This window comes from Pieris napi, chromosome 2 (assembly GCF_905475465.1).
Source record: "Pieris napi chromosome 2, ilPieNapi1.2, whole genome shotgun sequence".
Taxonomy (NCBI): Eukaryota; Metazoa; Arthropoda; class Insecta; order Lepidoptera; family Pieridae; genus Pieris; species Pieris napi.
The window spans coordinates 7,705,178-7,727,170 of record NC_062235.1 but is presented as its reverse complement, the minus strand read 5'-3'; the positions used below and the strand labels follow the sequence as shown (position 1 = coordinate 7,727,170).

Genomic DNA, 21,993 nt, shown 5'->3' with positions numbered 1-21,993 from the left:
ATTATACTGTTGTTGGGCATTTCACCATAACAAACTTTCATTAAATTGGGAGGATGTAGTTTATTCACTCTAATAACTACCTACCTATATAATTGACTCGAATTGGGCCAATTCAACTTCTTGAAATAAAATTTATAGGATTTATAAGCATAAATTCCATAAATTATGTTGTTTAGCTTCACATACCTATGCAATAGTTATTAGATGCGCAGACGTCACTATAGTCTCCTGCTAAAAGTAAGTACATGCGCAAACTTTCTTTAGTCCACGAAAACATCTTATCAAGTGCTGTCAAGATACTTATTTTAACTTTTCAATAGTTTTCCATACAAAAAAGACAAATTTGGTATTAAAAAGAGCGACGGAGAGTTTTGCCAGTTCTTCTCATCCACTCCTTTAACCCCCAACCTTGATTTAAGAATTAGCAATCAATTTATATTAAACAGTCATTTATTTACTTTTTTACTTAAATAATAGCTACAATAATACTATTTTAACTAGTTTGACAGTGAGCCCACAGATCACTATAGTTTTATTACCAAATATTTTTTGTTATCTATTTGGTTACGTATGTATCAGTAAGCTAAGGGTACTAATAATAACAACAAAATTACTTTCTTGCGTTCATTGCACAATATTGTTGCTAAAGTGTCCAATACAGTCACAATTTTTTACGTAATTATTACACAGTCTAACAGGCCAAATCATATATAACCTTAAGATCGATTTCACTATGAAAATGTTCTAGAAAAATCATATAATATTAGGTACTCATTGGAAATAAAGTCTTAGTCGTAGGTACTTCTGTTTTATCACCTTCATTATTTAATGTTATAAGAAAAAAGCTAGTCCTATAATATTTTATTTGAATTATTTCAGTAGTTAAGCGAGCCTTTGCTTAATAATCCAACGTATCACTATGTGTTAAATTATTTAAATATATTTATTAAAATATAGCTTTTGTTAAATATTAATCGGTAAAATAAAATTAAATATTGCATACCTATTTTTGTATGATTAATTTATGATAGAATAAATATAATAACTTGGTATGTATGTAAGGGTACATGGTTTTCCTTAAGATACATTATTATGATATATTTAAATATATCCTATTCCTTGAGGAAACCCATAGTTTTCCATTTAAAACACCTTCCTTTTATTTAAAACTAAAAACTTTGAACACAAATGTCAACGACCTTACTGAAACGTTCAACGTATTAATTTATAAAATCATTATTTTACGTTTTAGATGCGATAGAAAAAGCCAAGAATAAATTAGAATTTTGTTAAAAAATTAAACATATGAAAATTTAATTATTTAAATAACATTAAAACTAACAAAAAATACCAATAAAAGGTGCGAATTAGGCGCGAATGAAGATAAAATAAGAACTAATCTTAGTACAAAAATTTGGACAATATATACCTAATACACAATGAATGTATGTTATATTAATGTGCTTACTTAGGTTGTACCTACTACATTCTTGTTGCTTTAATGTTAAAATATATATTAATTGATTAAACTTTTCGCCGTTTGTTTCTACTGCAAGAACATTTGGGTTGAGATTGCAAATTTACCCTTTAAACATTTTTAACAAACATTATATGGTCGGTGGACTCAGTTTCCGCACTTAGACTCAAACTCGGTTCGTTGTGCGTCCTTTAAACATATAGCGTTTTATATAATTTCCAAGTTTTAAATCACCTGGTGTTAAATGTGCAATAGAACACTTCTGACCCTTTAACCAACAAAATACTTAGGAAAACTTACATCTATATAAATATCAACAAATTGCACTAACAAGTCAGTATGAGAGTAGCAAAGGCCAGTGAGTGACCCCACGTAGTTATTATCTTCCATTAAAATGTTGCTCGTAATCTTTATATTGTGTGCCGTGTTCGGGCAAACTCTTGTCGCGCGTTCTCTTAACGACTTAAAGTTCGAGAGGCAAAATATTCTAGACGATGAATTTGAAATGCAAGTTGGCGGACGCCTGCGTCTCACAGATGATGAAGTCACAGCAAACGAAATCCTCATGCAATGGAAACAGTTAGAAGTATCCCAAGCATTCAATAATCCTCAATACTCCAACTTCTCAAGACACTATTTCACCTATAAGCATCATATTGACAAGTCAAATGTCTATCAAATTATACGGAAAATGCCGAAGGGCGCCGCGCTTCATGTTCACAGCACCCTCATGCTGAGTACCGATCGTGTAATGGAGCTAACATACGAGGACCACTTATACGCTTGCTTCGCGAATACAGAATTACACTTACAATTCTCCACAACTGTTCCCATACGGCCTTGTCCAGTTGAGTGGCGTCTTTTGAGCGAATTAAGAAATGAATCAAGTGACGTCACTTCCTTTGATACGGAGCTAAGGAAATACTTTAGTTTGTATACAAATGACGAGCATATCACGAATGGCGATATTAACTATACGTGGGATAGATTTAACAAAATCTGTCGAACTCTAAAGTATTTGATATCATACAGACCTGTAAGGGAGAAACATTTCTATGCAGGCTTAAAAGAATTTTACGATGACAACATAAGATACATCGAGGTAAGGAGCGGATTAACAAAACTATATGAATTAAATGGCACCGAACACGATCCTACTTACTTGGCTCATCTATTTGATAGAGTCTCGAAGAAGTTTAAAGAAGATCACCCCGACTTCTGCGGAATAAAACTGATTGTTACGCGGTGGCGCGGTATCAACATGGAGCAAATGCAAGAAGTGATAGACGTCGCTCGTAAAGTGAAAAATGAATTGCCCGATCTATTTGCTGGATTCGATTTAGTGGGGCAGGAAGATAAGGGCAAACCTCTGAAAGATTTTCTTCCCCTTCTAGCTGCTCAGGACGACTTGCAATACTTTTTCCATGGCGGTGAAACAAATTGGTTTGGAACTTCAACCGATGAGAATTTAGTGGATGCGATCCTGCTTGGTTCAAACAGAATAGGCCATGGTTACGCATTAATCAAACACCCAGCTCTAATGGCAGCAGTGAAACAGAGAGACATAGCTATAGAAGTGAATGTGATATCCAATGCTGTGTTATCGTTAGTAAGTGATGTTCGAAACCACCCACTGGCTGCGTATTTAGCTTTAGGCTTGCCTGTGATTATATCCAGCGATGATCCAGGGGTGTGGGAGGCAGATCCTTTATCCCATGACTATTATGTTACATTCACACGTGTCGCTAGCAAGAAAACGGACTTGCGACTTTTAAAACAGTTAGCTATAAATTCTATAAGGTATAGTGCATTGGATGACGAAGGTAAAACGTCAATGTTTAAAGTTTTTCACAAAAATTGGTTGGAGTTCATACAAAATGTAAAAGCGGATAAACGTTTAACAGACACGGTTTATTAGATACAAACAACGATTCACGATGACTTTATCAGGACTTTAGTAGGTGTCAATGTTAATTTAAATTATGGATATGTTAGGGTCACAGAGATCGTCTTATAATACTCCGATCGAAAATGCTTACTTGTATAAATTGTTTATTCAAGATATTAACGCAAATATAGTACAAATTATAAGCAATAGTTTTCTTTCTAAGTAATATTCCAGGTATTGTGTTAAACTCAGCACATTCACTAGGAACGGCTTGCCAGCCAGTGGACTGTGTATTTTAATGTATATGTTATATATGTCAGGAGTATCTGTATAGTATATGGAGTGTATGTATTAGCATGCTGCACTAAATATTATATAATATTTTGATAACTAAATATATGCGAGGGTGAGGCCTAAGAACGTAACAACCCTACGGATACCTAAGCCCTAGGTAGGTCAATGTTCAAGTGAAATCTGAACAGCATAGCGTCGCTGTAGAATGATGACCTCGTATGTCCAACATTACAGGAAACGAAAAAAAAAATTATTTCGCCAATTATTCAAATATTATTGTGTTTTTGTCCATAATTTTAGATGGTTAAAAGGACTTATTTATTAATAACATAAATAAGTCCTTACTTCATGATTATACCAGTTAAATGACATAAGATTCTAAGAATATAAAATAAATGGTTTTTTGACATTCTACAGTGACGATAGCTACCTATTATCACTTCGTGGTTTTGGGAACGTTTAGGTCTTGGATTGAAGCCAGTGAAAACTATCTCTTGTATTCAAGAAAACATCAAATAATAAACTATCATCGAACCGATTTCTTTTCTAACAAAAAACGTGAAATCTGTTATTTGTATGTGAATAAAGGGCAACTTGTAACACCCTCCTTTTCACGGTAATAAAATACATGAATTAGTCACGGACTTCCTTAGGCATTTGACGGCATCTAAAGTTGTGGAATATAATTAAGAGGTCTTCCCATAATTGGTCACACTTTGAGTATCTTCATTTAATTACATTCTACTGTCGGTCCTGGCTTTACTCAGCGTTTTCATTTCGTTACTTTCGTTCAAAGGTTTCTTTAAACGCTTACACGCTGTACATGTAGTGAGATTCGGCTATGAGAATATATATTTCTGCATCTTTCACATTAATAACTTCGCTAAAAGCGTATAGGTTTTCTGTGGCAAAATATACAATATCTATAACAAATCGAATATCCGCCTGCGTATCTGGAGCTAAACGGAAACACGAACATTGAACATGTTTCGTTCCAACTTGTGTATTCAAATAGCAAAGCTGTCTAAAACTAAACTTATCTTATTATGAAAAACTACATTTTGAAATATTGACACTAACATATAGTGACTTTTATGGATGTCAAAAAACCTGAACTACTGTAGCGCAGATCACTTAAAAACAGATGCAATCATCTTTTAGAGTCATAACAAACATACAAAACCTATTTCGTGTTAATGTTGCGTCGGTAATACTGGTTAGATTCAGCAATTAGTGAAGGCGCCGAAACGTCAACCACAATTAATTTTTACTATAATTTGTCACAGCGTATCTTTGAAGATCACCGGTGCGTGCGTATGTCAATATTTGAAGCGTGTAATGGAATTAAGACTGTCAACATGTCTCCATCTAATCTATACATAGGTATAGAATAAAATAGTCTGACGTCCTATTTCAATAGCAAGAGAAAGGATAAAACATTGTTGTTTTGACTTCTACTGTTGTAGGGAATTGAAGGCTCTAATTATTCAATATACAAGGTTTTCTAGGCTTGTATGTTTCACAACGTAAATAGGCTAACTACTTATATGGTTATTTTTTTGTTTCACGTGCACCCACCGCTATGTAAATCTAATTCAATTGAATTACACTGCTAATGCTTTAAAGTAATTATTCTATTGCTGTTATATAATGTCATAAAATTAATTCTTCGTATAATTATCATAAATTAGGTACCTACTTCGTTAAATGAAAAAAAAACAATGATTAAAATTACAAGAAAGGGAAGAACTTCCATGTATCATTAGGTATAACATAGTAGTTTATGTAACTTTCTCACAATAAGGGTTATTAAAATAAGTGTAACAAATAATAAAAAACAAAACGAAGGGTTTTAATAGCATCAGTCGAGTGGATTAATACGTCACACTTGATTTTAACATTGTCTTTGGTATACGCGGGTTTACTTATCATTTTAAAACTCTTTACTTTATCTCGTTAGTATTTGGGATTGAACCTAATAATTAGTAAAGGTCAATATGTTAATTAAATACAGAATAATAAATATTATTTTTTAAAGATAAAACATAAGAATGGCGCCAAACCTGCCAAAGATTAGTAGAGATTTGAATATGTCATTGACTTTAGAAATGGCGCGTAGTCTAAATAATTATAATGAAAACTGATAAACAATAGATATTATACGGAAATGAACCATTACAATTATTAATTCCTTTTTGTAAGATGTTTATGTAAATTAAAATAACTACCTAATATTGTATGTAAAATATAACAATTAATTAATAAAATCCTATAATCCATATCTAATATAATATAGTTGAGGCTCGAATAATACTATATAAGATTAGATTAAAGGTTATTAAATACATATTACTTTCTACTTATTAAAAAAATTGTATCTTGACTTCCTTATCTTAAATATTATGGAATCGTTTAAGTAAACGAAAATGTTTAATTTCATGAATTCAAAATTCAGGAGAATCTATCGTTTCTGACTTAGACTTAAAAGTAAAACTACAAATAATAACGGGACATATTTATTTGATTTAGGGTTTACATAGTACCAGTATTTGCGTTTACTATAAGGTTAATATAAATACATATATCAGATAAATTAGGTACTATTAACAAACATGTTTTTTCAGATAATGAAACGTTAGAATATAAAACATTTTTTTTAGAAATGAATAAAAAGGTAAAGAAAAATCATTTTTTTGTATGATTCGTATTACTAGAACATGATGTTGATAATGGCTGTTCTATATTAAACGCGGGGAGACTTTTTAACTTTTGGTCAAAAAAGTTTAAATTTGGTTAATCAATAAAAACATAATAATCTTTCGAAAACCCATCGCAACTGTTATCAGCTTATTTTATCGCATAATATAAATAGTATTGTAAGATTATAATGGCAATATCAAAAAATATTTATCTATATTTTAATAATTAGCTAGTAAAAAGTAGAACAATTCAATTCAACTAATAAGCCTACCTATGCAATCTCTATTATTTGTATTGTATTTAAATTTTATCAGAATAGAATTAAAGTTATAACGTTTCTCATTATTTACTTTAATAATTTAGTTTTACAATATCAATAAAGCTTTAAATTGTACCTACCTACTCTCACAAATGATTTGTCTGAATGTTGTGAATAAATCTAGCCCATCGGATATCAAACTCGTGTACAATTTTATCTTTATTAGAGTATGTGCTATAATAAAGAGAATTCAAAGCTAACTTTTTGAGAAGTCGAAGATCTGCATGTCGACTGGCCACTCCTACAAAAGTTACGAAGAAATCCAGAGACAATGGATCAGCTCCCCATATCCCAGGGTCATCACTAGCTAACACCACAGGCAAACCTTGAGCAATAAAACTAGCCAACGGGTGATTTCTCGTATCTTCGACCAACTTTAAGACTACATTAGAGATCACGTTACCTTCTATAGCTATGTTCCTTTTTTTAACTTCCTCTAACAGAACCGGATGTTTGATCAAAGCAAATGCGTGCCCTATACGGCGAGCATTGAGCACTATAGCATCTACTAAATTCTCATCTGAACTCGTTCCGTACCAATTAGTTTCTCCTGCGTGAAAGAAAAAGTCAATATCCTCTGCTTCAGTAACCAATTCTTTAAGAAAATCTTTTGTTGGCCTCCCTAAATCCTCCTGCCCCACTAAGTCGAATCCGGCAAAAATACCTGCGTACTCTCTCTTCATGATTTTAGCTTTCTGCAAATATTCTTTAACAGTTTCCGGTTGAACTGATCGTAAAGGAGCAAATATTATCTTTGCACCGAAAAAATCAGGGTAGTCTTTGGAAAATCTGTCTATAACCCTCTTGTACGACGCAAGTGTTTCCATTTCATCATACACGTTGCCGTCCAAATCATAGAGACCAGGTAGAACACTTCTAATTTCAAGATACATGACATTGTCTTCTCTTAGAGCTTTTAATGTATCGTAGAAATATTGCTCCCACACAGGTTCATATGTAAACAAATCAGTGGTGCGTATAAAGTAATCTTGAAATTGTTGCCAGACAATGTTTATATCCGTATATATCTCACTGTGATCATCAATGACGAGAGTAAAATACTTTTTAAGATTCTCATCAAATTTTTCAACATTCCCCGAAGAATATCTGGCATCTCTCATTAACTGCCATTGCGTTGAACAATCTGATGTCGGTAACTCCCTTGCAAATAAAAACTTTACCGTCTCCTCTTCAAAGCAAACGTATAGATTTTCTAAATAAGTCAGTGTCACGACGTACTCGGGGCTTAGCATACCTGTATCGTGTGCATGAAGCAGTGCACCTTTCGGCATTTGTTTTATAATTTTAAATAGCTGTGTGTGCTGTACTTCATCCTTATAATCAAAAAAATGTTTCGAATAATTGAAATGTTGTGGGTGCGAAAAACCAAAGTCGACTTCCTCTCTTTTTAACTCCATAATATATTCATTTACCTGTTCTTCAGCATCACTTAATTCTAAATCATTTCCAAGCATCATATTTAACCCTCTTTCCAACAACTGTGTCCTTTGAAATAACGCACTTTCGTATTCATCGTGTGACTCCACCGTCACCAGTACGGCCACCAAGAAAATAACTATTAAAGCACACATTGTTATAAATAAACCAATGTTTGTCCAATTACGTTCACTTTTTAACAACATTTATCTAGTGCAAGGTTGTCACTACAAAGGTGCACCGTCGGGGATAAAAAATATGTTAATGTCAGCGTATCACTTTCATAATCTATAGTCTTCGTAATTCGATTCCAAGATATGTAATCATTACGTCCTACTTGTAGATATAACTTTGATATATTTTTTTAAAGTTTGGTAAAATATGCCACTGATACGGAACGTTTCTGTTATGTTTACTATTTGATTTGGCTTATCGACGTGCAACTAGTTCGTTCACAAAACAACTAGTACACCATTAGCTCGGACGTTTGAATACTGTAATAAAATTAACTTATTGATGATTAACGGTTTGAGTCATCACATTATTATTTATGGAGGATAAATACAACATTTGAAAAGGTAGATAAATAGTAAAGATCATGTTAAAATATATGCTTATTCTTTAAAAAAAATGCTTTGAAGGTAAACTATTTAAAACATTATTTGTTGATTTGGTATCTACTAAATTTTTGTGACATTCTTAAATTGGAAAGGACATGACGGCAGGCCTTGTCACTTTTAACAAACCTTCTTCAAATAAGATACCACAAAGGAAAACTAGTTTTGCATCACTTTATTTCTATTCGGCTAGACATGATTTTAATAATATTATTGCACAGTAATAATATTGTTTTTGGTTTCGACACTAGTTTACAAAATGTATCTCGAAAAGTAGCTAAGGTTCTAAAAAAACCTTATTAAACGCAATAAATAGATTATAAATTAACATTACACATTACATTGTTAATTTTAATATCTCTAGTAGGTAGGTAGGTATGCTGAAGATTTGAACGTAAGAAAAATACAGCAAATGAAACATATTAAATATTAATCATTAAGAAACTAGCTTTTTCAATTAGTGAAAGAGCTTTGCCTTATTTAAAAACGTGTAACGTAAACCTTATTTTGAAACCTCTTTTAGTTAGATAACGCTTTATTATGTTTATTTTTAAATATTGACACGAGTGTGGCGAAAACATATTCAATAGTCTTATTTATTTATTGACAGAAGTCGACATTCACGGATGTTTCATAACGTAAGAGTAATAAGCAGAAAACATTATTTGACTCTTCTCTCACAGTCGCCTTTGAAGGTTTATAATTCTATAGTCTATAGATATGGATTAGTAGCTTAATAATTGTGTTTGTATATATATAATAATTATATAATAATGTAAACTAATACACAGAAAACGTAAACGGTAACATATCCATAATTCTAGATAGTAAAATATGTTAAATACATCGCACCATATAATCAATAATACAAAGAATAAAAGTTTAATCGAAATAATTAATGTACCGCGCGTAATGTAATGTATGTGTACCTTATAATTAATGAATTACGTTTAAAACAAAGAAAATAACCTACATACAATAAAAATACAACTCATCTCCGGTGTGATTTGTATCAGTTGTAATAATAGTTAATTATATTTAATTCTTAAAATAATATTATTCATTATTAAATATTTAAGACATACCTTCAATATATTTATGTACCTAAGTCACTTATGAGTTAAACTTTTCTTAAGTCTGGCCAAGATTTCTCGAAGAAAATGTAGAAAAGTCCCTGACGACGACTGCTCAAGCCACTGCAAATGTCGATTAAATATATAACAAGACCTTCGTGCAAAGTAGTTTTGATATAATGTTATAGTTTCATTAAAAACTAATACCGCAATCCAAGTTTTACTTTTGGTCTCCGGTGTATTGTTGTGCGTAGTTGTAGCAAAACTGTTTCTTGTGGTGCCTTCTTTTATTTATCCTTGTCAGTATAAGTAGGTACCAAAACGTAACAATTTAAAAACATATATTATTTACTATAGGCGCATTTGCGACTAATATTAAGCACACATAAATTACACTCATAATAAAAAGCGTTCTGGAATACTCATTCTATTCATTACGTAAAATTTATTTTAAATACACTGCGAATAAAAGTGTCATATGCATTAGAGAATTCGTATCTTTCAAATGAGACCAAATGTTCCCTTGTTCATGTGAAAGGGGTGTCGCCCGGAGTCATTTGGAGATTAAAGTTTAGGTGCGAGTTCACATCGAAACATCCCAATATCATATATGAGTTGCAGGTCGCAGCCATATTTTTACTTTTTATAAATGCGTACAGCGGGGCGGTTCTATGCTAAAGTGGCACTTAAGCCTTCCCCAACCCTTTCGTTGCATAAAATCAGCATGGCGGATGAGACGGCCTTTATTTCTTTTCAGATTTATTTTTTAGTTTCTTTATAGCGTTGCTTTGAAAACGAAACCCCTTTTAGACGCCGCTAGCTGTAATTTACACCAGTACCGAGTGAGTTTTAGTAAATTTCATCGTTTAAAACGGCTATAGAAATTGCGGGCATTATGCGAGATCGTTTTGGCTGCTCTTAAAAAGATCTTTTTTTCATTTTTAATTACGTGGGTACTTAAAGTTGTTTAAATTTAGTCGTTTTACTGGAGCTGCAGTAAATTAGCTTTTGCCACATAGAATGCAAAATGCTGGTTCTTTTAACGAGAAATAAAGGATTTTTAAATGGCGAACTAACGAGTCAAAATTGTTATTTAAAAGGTAATTTAGATCCGACGCAGTTCTTGACTCAACTTAAAATTTGAATAAATATTATCTGTTTACTAAGTAAATAAAAATGCAACACTTTTAATTTTAGAATTAATTTATAAACAACCGAGCATTTTCATTGCTTTTATGAATGGAGTCAAAACCCAAAACTACATCTAACGATTTTCTAAAGACTAGGTTAATCAAAGTTAAACTTAAACAAAAAAGGGACCGGGTTTTTATATTTTTTTTTACAAACGGCTAGGCACACGCATAATACAACCCTACATAATAGATACTACATAACATGGTCACACAACAAAAATGTTTTTTGCAGATAAATAACTTCCGAAACTGCTTATCGTATTTGAAACATGCATTGTCCGAACTCCCAATGATATCAGTATCCGGTGAACATTCAACTGAGCAACACTGAGTCCTAACCATGTGGTTTTTATTAGTTACTTCATTGTTCCACATTTGCCTTGCATCAGACTATCAATTCAAACGAGCAAAAATATTATATGACGAGTCAATCCAAATGATAGGAGGAAAAATAACTCTTACCGATAAGGAATCAGCCGTAAACAACTGCTTAATGCGACACAAGTTCGACGAGGTCGACTATGGCTTAGATAACCCTCAATATTATAATTTTTCACGACATTTCTTCTCATACAAAGACAAAATACGGAATTCAAAAGTCTATAAAATAATACGGGACATGCCTAAAGGAGCCGCACTACACATTCACGACATGGGAATACTAGATCCAGATTATGTCCTAAATATCACTTATATGGATAACCTTTTTGTTTGTTTTGGAGAGTCCGATGTGAATTTAAAATTCGCCGACAAACCGCCGAACACCGACTGCAACTGGCAATTGATGAAAGAAGCGAGGGAATCCTCAGGAAATATCACAATGTTTGATGAGAATTTATCGAAATATTTCACAATATGTGTACACGACCCCGATGTAATTTATCCGAGCATCAAAGAGGTGTGGGACGCATTCACTGGGTATTTCAAAAGGGTCGCCTCGATGATGTCCTACAGACCTGTGTGGGAGCAATACTTTTACGACGTATTAAAGAAATTTAGGAACGATAACATAATGTATGTGGAAGTGCGAAGCGTCCTTTTGAATTTGTATGAATTAGACGGTACAGTCTATGACCCGTTAATAACAGCGAAAACTTATCAAAAATCATATAAACGTTTTATGAAGGACCACCCCGATTTTATTGGTGCCAAACTTATTTATGCGCCTCCGAGGAATATAGACATATATAAATTAGATGAGTATTTAAAGTTAGCATACAAAATCAAGGCAAATATGCCTGAATTCTTTGCTGGTTTCGACTTAGTAGGCCAAGAAGCGACAGGAAGCCCGTTAGTTGAATTTATTCCACAGTTAGAGTCGGCCGAAAACGATTTAAATTATTTTTTCCACGCGGGTGAAACAAATTGGTATGGTACATTAGTAGATCAGAATTTGGTTGATGCCGTGTTGCTTGGAGCAAAGAGAATTGGACACGCATACGCCTTAACGAAGCATCCGGTAGTGATGAAGCTGGTGATGGAATATGATATTGGTATAGAAGTGAATGTGATATCAAATGCAGTGTTAGGGCTTGTTCGGGATGTGAGAAATCATCCTTTGAGTACGTTTATAGCACAAGGACTTCCAGTGGTGTTGTCTAGTGATGACCCAGGAGTCTGGGAAGCGGATCCATTGTCTGACGACTTCTACGTGACATTCGTTGGCGTGGCTAGCCGTCTCGCAGATCTAAGGCTACTAAAACAGCTTGCTTTAAACTCTTTAAAATATAGCGTCTTAGATGTTGATGCCAAAAAGATCGCTATAAAAAAGTTTAACCGTCGTTGGAATGAATTTATTAATAATTTTAACTGTACTAAATATTGAATAGAATTATAAGCCTAATTATATACATATATATACTGTGTCAATACAGACAAATATTGCATCTTATGAAATATTCGTTTTAATTTAAAGTCTTTGTGGTATTATTATTTACAACATGATTCAAAGTGTCGAGTGCTTTATTACACAGTGAGTGTCTGCGAGAGACAGTCTGTAATATTATCCTATCTAATAAATTCGCTTTTGGTGCCGTTATAAAAGTTTTTTATATGATTGTCACGTAATCCAATAACTAATCTAATATTTAATATTTACTAATATAATTACTATGTCCATTTTTGTGAATCGTAAACGCACGAAATAATAAGCGAAACTATCTAAGTAATAGCACTAGCTAATACTGACTATCATACCTACATGCTGTCAACAAGAGCCAGCAATGGTTTTGTTTGTTTGTTTGTTTGTTGTATTTAGTGACCATACAATACGATATTATCTCGAACCCAGGTTAGGTAGAATACTTTTGCAATATTAATAAAAACATCTCCCTTGCGACGTTCATCCCTATTAAAAAAGCCTACAAGTATATACGCACGTCTACTTGATACTTCTAGGTTGTAATATATGTGTCACCGTAAAATTGTAAAAACCGTTAGATTGTAATCTATCTCGCGAGATTGTAAACTGTCGAAAGATTGTCAACTCAACATACTGCTTGCAATTTAGCAAATTTAACGTATTATTATTCGGTAGTTATATGAAATTGTTGGGAAGTAAAATTAATCTGTAATTGACCAAAGAAGTTTGAATGATAACTAAGTTAGTGTAGTACAATCTACCGAATACCGATAACCGATAACCGATAGATTACAATCTAACGGTTTTTACAATTTTACGTTAACATATGCACAAGAAAAAATTCAACTGTATATAGAGCACTAACGAATATAAACATACCGAGACAATGACTTCGTTACGAGGGAACGTTGAGAGCGTCACTTCACGATATCCTACTCTTAAATATTTTATAATATACAATTTCATACTCTATTACCTTGCAACAGAGACTTATATTGAATAATATAGACAAGTATACTTTCACAGAGTGCGTCTACTTTGAGAGCAATCTAGGCCTCTAATTCCTATGTGTCTTAAGGGTCTTGTGGATGTAAAATATATAGTGTTGCCCAAATGCAAGACCAAGACGAGACTTAGCCCAGTCTTGGTATTGTCTTGCGACAATACACCTGGTCTTGATCTTGGTCTTGGTATTGCGCTCTCAGTCTTGGTCTTGGTATTGGTCTTGCAGCAAGAGTCTTGCAAGTCTTGCGAGACTTACAAATACCTATTAGCCTATTGCTATTTATTGAACACGTTAGTTTAAATTAGTTTTATTTATTTAGTAAATTTATTTAATTATTTAGTAAAGACTATTGTCTTCAGCGATGATTTACTAACTAATAATAATTAATTTGTTTAATGGAATGGGATGGAAGAGTTGTAGAATAAAGACAATCTATGCAATTTAACATTTATTTAAATAAAAAAATTGCAGTACAGTACAGAATAGCATCGACATAATTAACTTCCATTAGACTTGCAAACGTTATACAAAACGAGTTCAAAAAGTTATAAGTACAAGTCAAAGCGTTTCCTTACACAAAAATTCTCCTAATGTACCTATGTAAATACCTATGTATTATTGTATCTACCTATAAATTGGTAAAGAAATGATATGAACGGCTCGCCAACATGCAGATATAAACCCCGAGAGGTTTTTGTTGTGTGGCTAAAACTAAATATGAATATGGTTGTTTTCGAATTAAAAAAAATTGGTTACTTTATTTATATTAATTCTTTTGACCAAGAATTAATACAAAGTAACCACCTCGCTGATTCATCACTTAATCTATTTCTATGTTTTCTAATTACTAGCGATGCTTTAGAAAATAATCTCTCAGCAGGTACTGAAGTTGCAGGTATCGAAAGAAAATCACGAGCCATCTTGGATAAAATCGGATATTCCGTCTCATGCGTCCTCCACCACTCTAAAATGTCTTCCGAGCTGGCGGCTCTCGGTTTACTTAGATACTCCTCCAACTCGTCAGAAACTAAGCCTTGAAGACAAGATCCAGATGACGACGTAGAGGGACATGCATACAGTTTCTCAAAGTCTATTACATCTTCATATTCCTCATCCTCACATACTTTGTTTTCATTTCTTGGTAATTCTGGAGATTTAGACACCGAGTGTTGCTGTACGTGTAGACTTTTATATTCTTTATAAAGTTCATTAAATTTGTGCAGGCTTTCTGTTTTAATTTGCTGCCCCCATAATGTAATATCAAAAGTCTGAGCTTTGTGCCTTGGGTCTAAAATTAAAGTGGTACAGTAAATCCAGTTGCTCTTCTTATAATGTTTAAGCATTTTATCTCGGGCTGCTTGGAAACCTAAAATGAGCCTTTCATCCACTTCAGTTCGATTTGGTTTCTCATCTAATTGTTTTACCATTGATTCAATTTTATCAAGCAATAGATTGAATGATACAATGACTAGCGGTAATGTAACATATTTTTCTCCACCAAGTTTCGTTGATAAAAGTTTAAAGTTTATTAAAAACTTATGTATTTTTTCGAGTATTTGCCATTCCGTTTCTGTGATTTGAAAATCATTCAATTCGGTTACTGAAACGCATAATATGTTAATGCCAGGTCTCACTTTTAAACCAAATCCAATCATATCATGTGTGGAATTCCATCTTGTTGGACAGTCGAGTATAGGATTGAGATTTGATGGCACGCCAACTGCTTCACAAGCAGACTGGAACTTCCTCTTCAATATCTCGCTTCTTTTTATTTTACTGGAAATACTGCGTAATTTTGTAATACCTGTACGTGAGTCAGCAATATTTGGCACATATTCTTCATCTTCCTCAGTTTCGTCTTCATAGTCTTCATACTGCTGTTCTTGTTCTTTATTGTCAGTTTCAATGTGTAAAGCTAAGGTCTCTAGTAAATCTTGTACACCAAGGTTCAAAATGTGAGCAAAGCACCGGAAATGTTGATTGTCAGAATCAAAATGCAGCAGTTGTTTGCCAAGTTCACACATAAATTTGGTATTTGCAGTTGCGTTGTCCACCGTGATACCCTGTATTTTATTAATTATGCCATATTCCAATAAACATTCGTGGAAAATCGTTGCAATATCTAACCCAGTATGTCGACCGCGCGATGGTATAAAATCAAGGACTACAGATCGATACTTCCAGTCATTGTCTATAAAATGAATTGTGACCCCGTAGTAACTCCTACCAGCAATGGACGTCCATCCATCAATGGTAAATGACATTTTACATGAATATTGTTGTAGTCGATTTTTAACATTCGATTGTAGTTCTTCAAATCGCTCTTTAACTTTCCTTCTTAGTGTCGACCTTTTAGGAAATATCGTATTCGGGCATATCGATCGAAAATATTCCTGTGTATCTTCATCATCGAAAAATGAGAAAGGAAGATATTTTTTTACAATCCAATCAACTGTAGCTGTCATGAAGTTGTCACTTCGGTTTTCAGATACTGACTGAAATAAAATATTAAAATATGTGTTAATAATAGTAATAATAGGTACCTATTAAAATTTAAAACTATGAACATAGCATGATATCTATAAAAATATAATATAGGTACTAGAAAACCTAAACTATACCTAAACTAGCTTCGCATTTGAATAAATTACCTAGGTATAGGTCTGTACCTATATCTAGGTATCCTAGGTATACCTATAATCTGTATTATAATCGTGTTACGGAAAGGATATACTTAATGTACATACATATCAAAGGCACGGATTCCTATGGTGATAAGTGATAAGAAACCAATAAGGCAACATTTTTCAATACCTATAATTACCTACATAATTATTAATGTTTGTAAGTCTATACGTACACAAATCATTCATTACATAGGTACCTACGTCAGCTGATCGGTGTCAAATAGTGTCAATCAATTAATAATCGTCCCCGTAGAGCGAAAACACATTAGGTTGAAAAATGCCCAAATCGAGTTAACAATGCCAATAAAACTATAGTTTTTTCCCCTATTTAACTGTCTAACCGTCAATTTTGTAGGTATCCTAGTTTCCGATTTACAAAAAGTGAAAATTAAATAAATCTATTCTTTGGTCCTAATAGAAAATAAGAGAAATTACGAAATCATGTTAACTATTTTTTTATTTATCAAAAACTTACATAGCTTATAAAATAAAAGATTACCTAAGTTACTTTTATATTAACATTTTTAATTCATAGGAAGTGTAGAAGATTTTTTTTATATAAAAGTAGTTAGATTTTATACTATTATAAAACAAAATGTCTTTTAACTCTTAAGTTTTTTTTCATTATGTATATTTTGTATATCTACCAGTTAGTCGTAAATTACCCAAATCAAGTACATATAACATAAAAATAAACTCGATCTGAGTGAAAAATCACTAACTAGGGGCAAATATTAACTAATTCATAACTACATCGGATATTCTACAGAGAACAAATAACTAATTGGTTTTTTTTTTAGGTTTTCTCAGTAATAACTTAATCATCACTTTGGGTAGCTAACATTTTAACTTAATTTGATTTCCTTCAAAATGAAACTAAAAACATTAAAATATGGCATGACATGCTAAAGTTATGGCAATTTATATTTTTCAAAACTTTAACCCTCATTATCTCAAAACAGGTTTTTTGGACTTAATGAATTTTCGCTCTACGGGGACATATATTCATCCAAGAAACAACTCCGTATAACATTTGTTTTTCTGGTATTTTTATTATTATATTGATAGTTTTATGCCACAAAATAACAAATAATTGAACACATATTAGTTAGTACAAAATCGAAGTAGGTTTTGTAGCTTGGGAAATTGTTTTTTGTTTGTAGTAAAATAAACTTAAGTAGTGCCGCGGCTGCCTCAGTAATTAAGTAACTATGTACCTGCTTAAGTAGAGTACTTTATTTAGCTCACGGTTCAAATGAATGCAGATTCTAAACCAGATACCTACCTACCCTTTCTGTAACACGTAATACAAGGATACCTATACAAACACCCGTTTGTAGAAATAGAGATTAAAATCGTAAAAAAATTTAATAACTACGAACTACTAGAACGTCCACTGCTGGACAAAGGCTTCCCATTCGGGGTGTAGTTGCCCATAATTGCCACGCTGAGGACTACGTACTACTAAATAATTTATAAAAAAAAAATTTAAACTATAAAAAGTAAAGTAGGTATTTATGAAACACCCTAATTTGCATTGTTTTTTTTTTCATAAATTTACAAAAATAAAGTACCTACGAGAAACAGCTAGGTACTTTACTCTGGAAATTACTGTAATTATTAATTGGGTACCTAGTATTTACGTAACATATTTTTTTCTTACCTGTCTACTTATTGCAGTGGTTGTTAAAAACCTTGTGATATCTCCACTTTGACTTTGACTTAATGTTGGTTTTCTTACAGGAACAAATATTTGCGATTCCTTCCCGTGAAAAGATACTAGATGCTTTCTTAAGCCTGAAGTGTTTCTGTTTTTCATTTTTATTTCGACTTTCTTATGTTGGCACAATTTACACATACCAATTTGGGACGCATGAGTTATTTCGAAAAACTCGTCATATTTGCTTTTAAGTCTTTTAGATCTAATTCTGCAACTCTCACTACTCCGACTAGAGCTATTTGAATCTTCGTCACTCATGTCAAATTGTAAACATTCACTCCGAAAGTAATAAGGATTTAGAGTATCTAGCTAGGTAAATCGGCGAGAACAATAAATAAGATAGACTCGAAGCGGAACTCAATTGGAAATGACTGAAAATTATTTAAAAACTCATATTTATAAGCACAAGCCGAAGACCGACAAAGAAAAATGCGGCGTTCTTTGATAGATAGAATAAATCTTTGAAAGATTAAAAAACAGAAGTATCAGAATCAGAATCAGATAGGTTTTGTGCCTACGCAAAAATATAGTGCAGATAATAAATGCAAATAATATTGTTTATCACGTTCCTTTTTTATTGGAACTAGGCATGTTCCGTTAGGTCATGCCTCACGTCATGTAGGTACGATAGAAGTTGATAAACCGACACTTTAAATCTCGATTTTTGGAAGTGTGTGATTTTAAAACAAAACCCACGACGTCACTCATATTTGGAGTTTTTCCACGTTTCAAGTTTGTTTAAATTAACCCACTTCCAAATTTGCAGTGCAATGTCCTTTAAAAAGGTATAATAATAATATAAACTAGGTATATTGTTATTACAATTTTTTTTATAATATGCTTACGACTACAATCTTCCTTGCGAGGACAACATAATCTATTGGCGTCCGTTCTGAGCACCCGGAAACCTATTTTATTCTTTGGAACATGGGCAGTGGCGGCGACCTTTGACATGAAAGCGACGCGACGGCGGCAACACAAAGTCTAGGACTAAGGCGGACTAAATTTTTACCTATTTTGGTAGGGTTGTCAATGCTGGCATTAGCACAGAAAAATAAAATTAAGTAAACACAACGTTTTAACTAGGTATCTACGATAGAATATTTTTTCTACTAATTCCCTAAGTACTCAGTCTAAATATATTTTTCATAATTTGTTGTGTGTAATAGTGAACTCTAAATCTTACTTAAGAGCTTTTTTTAAAATAAACTTATGGAAAGCACTGACATGGCATATACAATTTTCAATCTTGCTGCTCACATTTTAGTACCTAGGTATATCACTCACTATCTATCATTTACCGATATTAACAATGATTATTTCGAAATTAAAATATTCGAAATTCAATAGATGCAATACCTACTTAGTTATTAATTATGATCTCGCCGGACAGCCAGTGTGAGAATGTATTTGTACAAGAAACTCAGAGCATTCAATTTATACCTACCTACTGCTGAGACATTTAATTTTATCCCCCTATACCAACCCTACCAAAATAGGTAACAATTTTGTGTGCCTCTGTCCGTACTCTTTGTCGGCAAATGCGGCGCTCAAACAGTGTCAAATGCTGTGATACACTTGTTGCAAACCGCGGCGTCTTTGTCGGTAAATTATCAAATAATTAGGTATATAATACACCGACCGACCAACAGTTTATTCGCAGAACGTCACATTTTCCCAATTAACCTTGAACCTTAATACTCTAGCGATAAAGTTGAAAATCTGTTAAAGAAATTTGACAGATTGTAGGAGCTCAATGTGCTGGCGTCTGTACCATAACATTGGCTGCCGTAGAAACTGTTACTAGACCTACTCGACTCGCTAGCTTGTTAGTTTTAAATTTTTCTGAATAGAAGAATAATATAAACTTTGAAACATAAGTAGCTACCTACATAATGTTTATATAATTTTGTTGGCTATAATTTTAAGCACATACCAACCTACGAGTACTAACGTAAAATCTGCACATTAGACATAAACAAGCATAATATATTATTATAGGTAGATACCAGCGTTGCCATACGTCCCGATTTTTTAATGAACATGAAATGCCCCGCGCGGGACATTTTTCCCGCTTTTTGGGGTTACTCAAGACACCACTGCCATGCTCAGAAATTGCACCAGCTCTTTTAACAGCTACCAAAAAAAGATACCAGGTATATCATATACTCATTCCTCAGATTTCTGACAATTATTTGAAACGCCATTTGTCTAATGATATGAATACTTTTTTTGGTTTAGTTTTGTTTTGTTTATTTTTTTTTTTTTATTAAGAAGACAAGTGTTTAACGATAGGGTAACTCTGATTTAAAATATCACCTTTAGTTACTATGTCCCGCTATTGACGAGAGATTCCCACTTTTTTAACTGAAAAAGTTCCAAAATCCCGCCTTGACAATAAAAAATCTGGCAACGCTGGCAGATCTGTGGTAGATCAACAAGGTATGAACTTTGCTAGAAAGTTATTCTAGGTACATTTACATCACATGGGATGATGGGAACAGATTTGTGAGTATTAACACGCTACCTACTTAATAAATAGTTGAAATATAATAAGTACTTACCTACCTAATCAATACAATACCTTTCAGGGTTCTTTCAGACGAGCGGCACGTTGCCAACTGCAGATACAACTGCAGCCCTTAGTTTAGTGTTATGACGATACCTACGGTTTTGATACTGGGGAACGTTTCTCAAAATCGGGATTTAATACAAATACCTACTTAATAATGCCCAAATCTCAGTTTGACTTAACTGCAAGACGCAAGAGTCTTGCAGGTTTAAGTATTGTCTTGCTCAAGTCTTGCAGGCTTCAGTCTTGGTATTGGTCTTGCTACAATAAGGCGGTCTTGGTATTGGTCTTGGTCTTGCAAAAGTGCAAGAACAAGACCAAGACTGCAAGACCAAGACCGATTTTGGGCAACACTAAAAATATACGCTATGTAATTCTCTTTGACTATCGCTATCCTGGTGAATCATAAGAGAATTTACAATCTACATAATATTATATAGTGTTCTTAAGTTTAGAAGACCCTGATGGGATGTTGTTACATTAAAAGGGCTACGTTATAATAGGAAATTTTAGTAGGTTTACCCTTATATCTGAGACTTCACTTAGATAAACCGCACCGCACAATTCTAATATGTACCTATTTATTTGTTTTCCTGGTAATTAGGAAAATACGCTTTCATTTGAACTAATTATAGCTAGTAAAACACCTGTTCTAAACATTTTAAGCCTACAGCACCTACCTACATAAAACTGGGACTCAAAAATCAAAATTAATTTTTAAGCAAAACGGCAGATTGATGCTTTGAACATTGAACGGCAATCATAGAATATAAGAAAGGCCGGTACAAAAAACCAGTAGGTGCCTTCTGCTATGTTATATATGTATATTTAACTGATTTGAAACTCTATGCTGAACACCTAAGAAAGTTCTAAAAAAATAACATTAGATAAGTTCATGTTATTATATTCTAATGATTTTAATTTATTACAACTTCGTAACATTGCAAATAAAAACAAGTAACATAAATTATTAGGGATGGAACGGGCGGCCTTATCGCTAGCAAGAGACCTCTTCCAGGCAACCCTAGTAAAAAAAAAGAAATGCTTAAGGGTAACGTGCAAGAAGTGCATAAGTAAATTAACAAAAAAAATTCTAAGTAATGAAAAATTACACAATAACACACAAAGTAAAATGTAAAATAATAAAAA

At 32.9% G+C, this 21,993-nt stretch overlaps 3 protein-coding genes and 1 long non-coding RNA gene across 4 annotated transcripts; 2 read left to right on the top strand and 2 right to left on the bottom strand.

The window, feature by feature from the left end:
- The first annotated feature begins 1,800 nt into the window (after nt 1-1,800).
- Nucleotides 1,801-3,568, top strand: LOC125061217 (adenosine deaminase 2-like). The gene has a single exon (XM_047666512.1). It carries the CDS (start codon nt 1,872-1,874, stop codon nt 3,393-3,395), a length of 1,524 nt encoding a protein of 507 aa, XP_047522468.1. The 5' UTR covers nt 1,801-1,871; the 3' UTR covers nt 3,396-3,568.
- Nucleotides 3,569-6,159: 2,591 nt separating this feature from the next.
- Nucleotides 6,160-9,328, bottom strand: LOC125062425 (adenosine deaminase 2-A-like). The gene has a single exon (XM_047668351.1). It carries the CDS (start codon nt 8,319-8,321, stop codon nt 6,765-6,767), a length of 1,557 nt encoding a protein of 518 aa, XP_047524307.1. The 5' UTR covers nt 8,322-9,328; the 3' UTR covers nt 6,160-6,764.
- A 1,947-nt stretch (nt 9,329-11,275) lies between these two features.
- On the top strand, nt 11,276-12,882 carry LOC125061531 (adenosine deaminase AGSA-like). The gene has a single exon (XM_047667010.1). The coding sequence runs from the start codon at nt 11,339-11,341 to the stop codon at nt 12,821-12,823; it is 1,485 nt and encodes a 494-aa protein (XP_047522966.1). The 5' UTR covers nt 11,276-11,338; the 3' UTR covers nt 12,824-12,882.
- Nucleotides 12,883-13,957: 1,075 nt separating this feature from the next.
- LOC125058797 lies at nt 13,958-21,016 on the bottom strand. Its single transcript, XR_007118515.1, has 2 exons — nt 18,216-21,016; nt 13,958-16,360 (listed from the first exon to the last, which is right to left on the bottom strand). It is a non-coding gene; the product is annotated as an uncharacterized LOC125058797 (long non-coding RNA).
- Between the last annotated feature and the right edge of the window lie 977 nt (nt 21,017-21,993).

What these genes read in the sequence shown, in the direction of transcription:
- LOC125061217 (XM_047666512.1), top strand. Translation starts at nt 1,872, where the DNA reads ATGTTGCTCGTAATCTTTATATTGTGTGCCGTGTTCGGGCAAACTCTT.
- LOC125062425 (XM_047668351.1), bottom strand. Translation starts at nt 8,321, where the DNA reads ATGTTGTTAAAAAGTGAACGTAATTGGACAAACATTGGTTTATTTATA.
- LOC125061531 (XM_047667010.1), top strand. Translation starts at nt 11,339, where the DNA reads ATGTGGTTTTTATTAGTTACTTCATTGTTCCACATTTGCCTTGCATCA.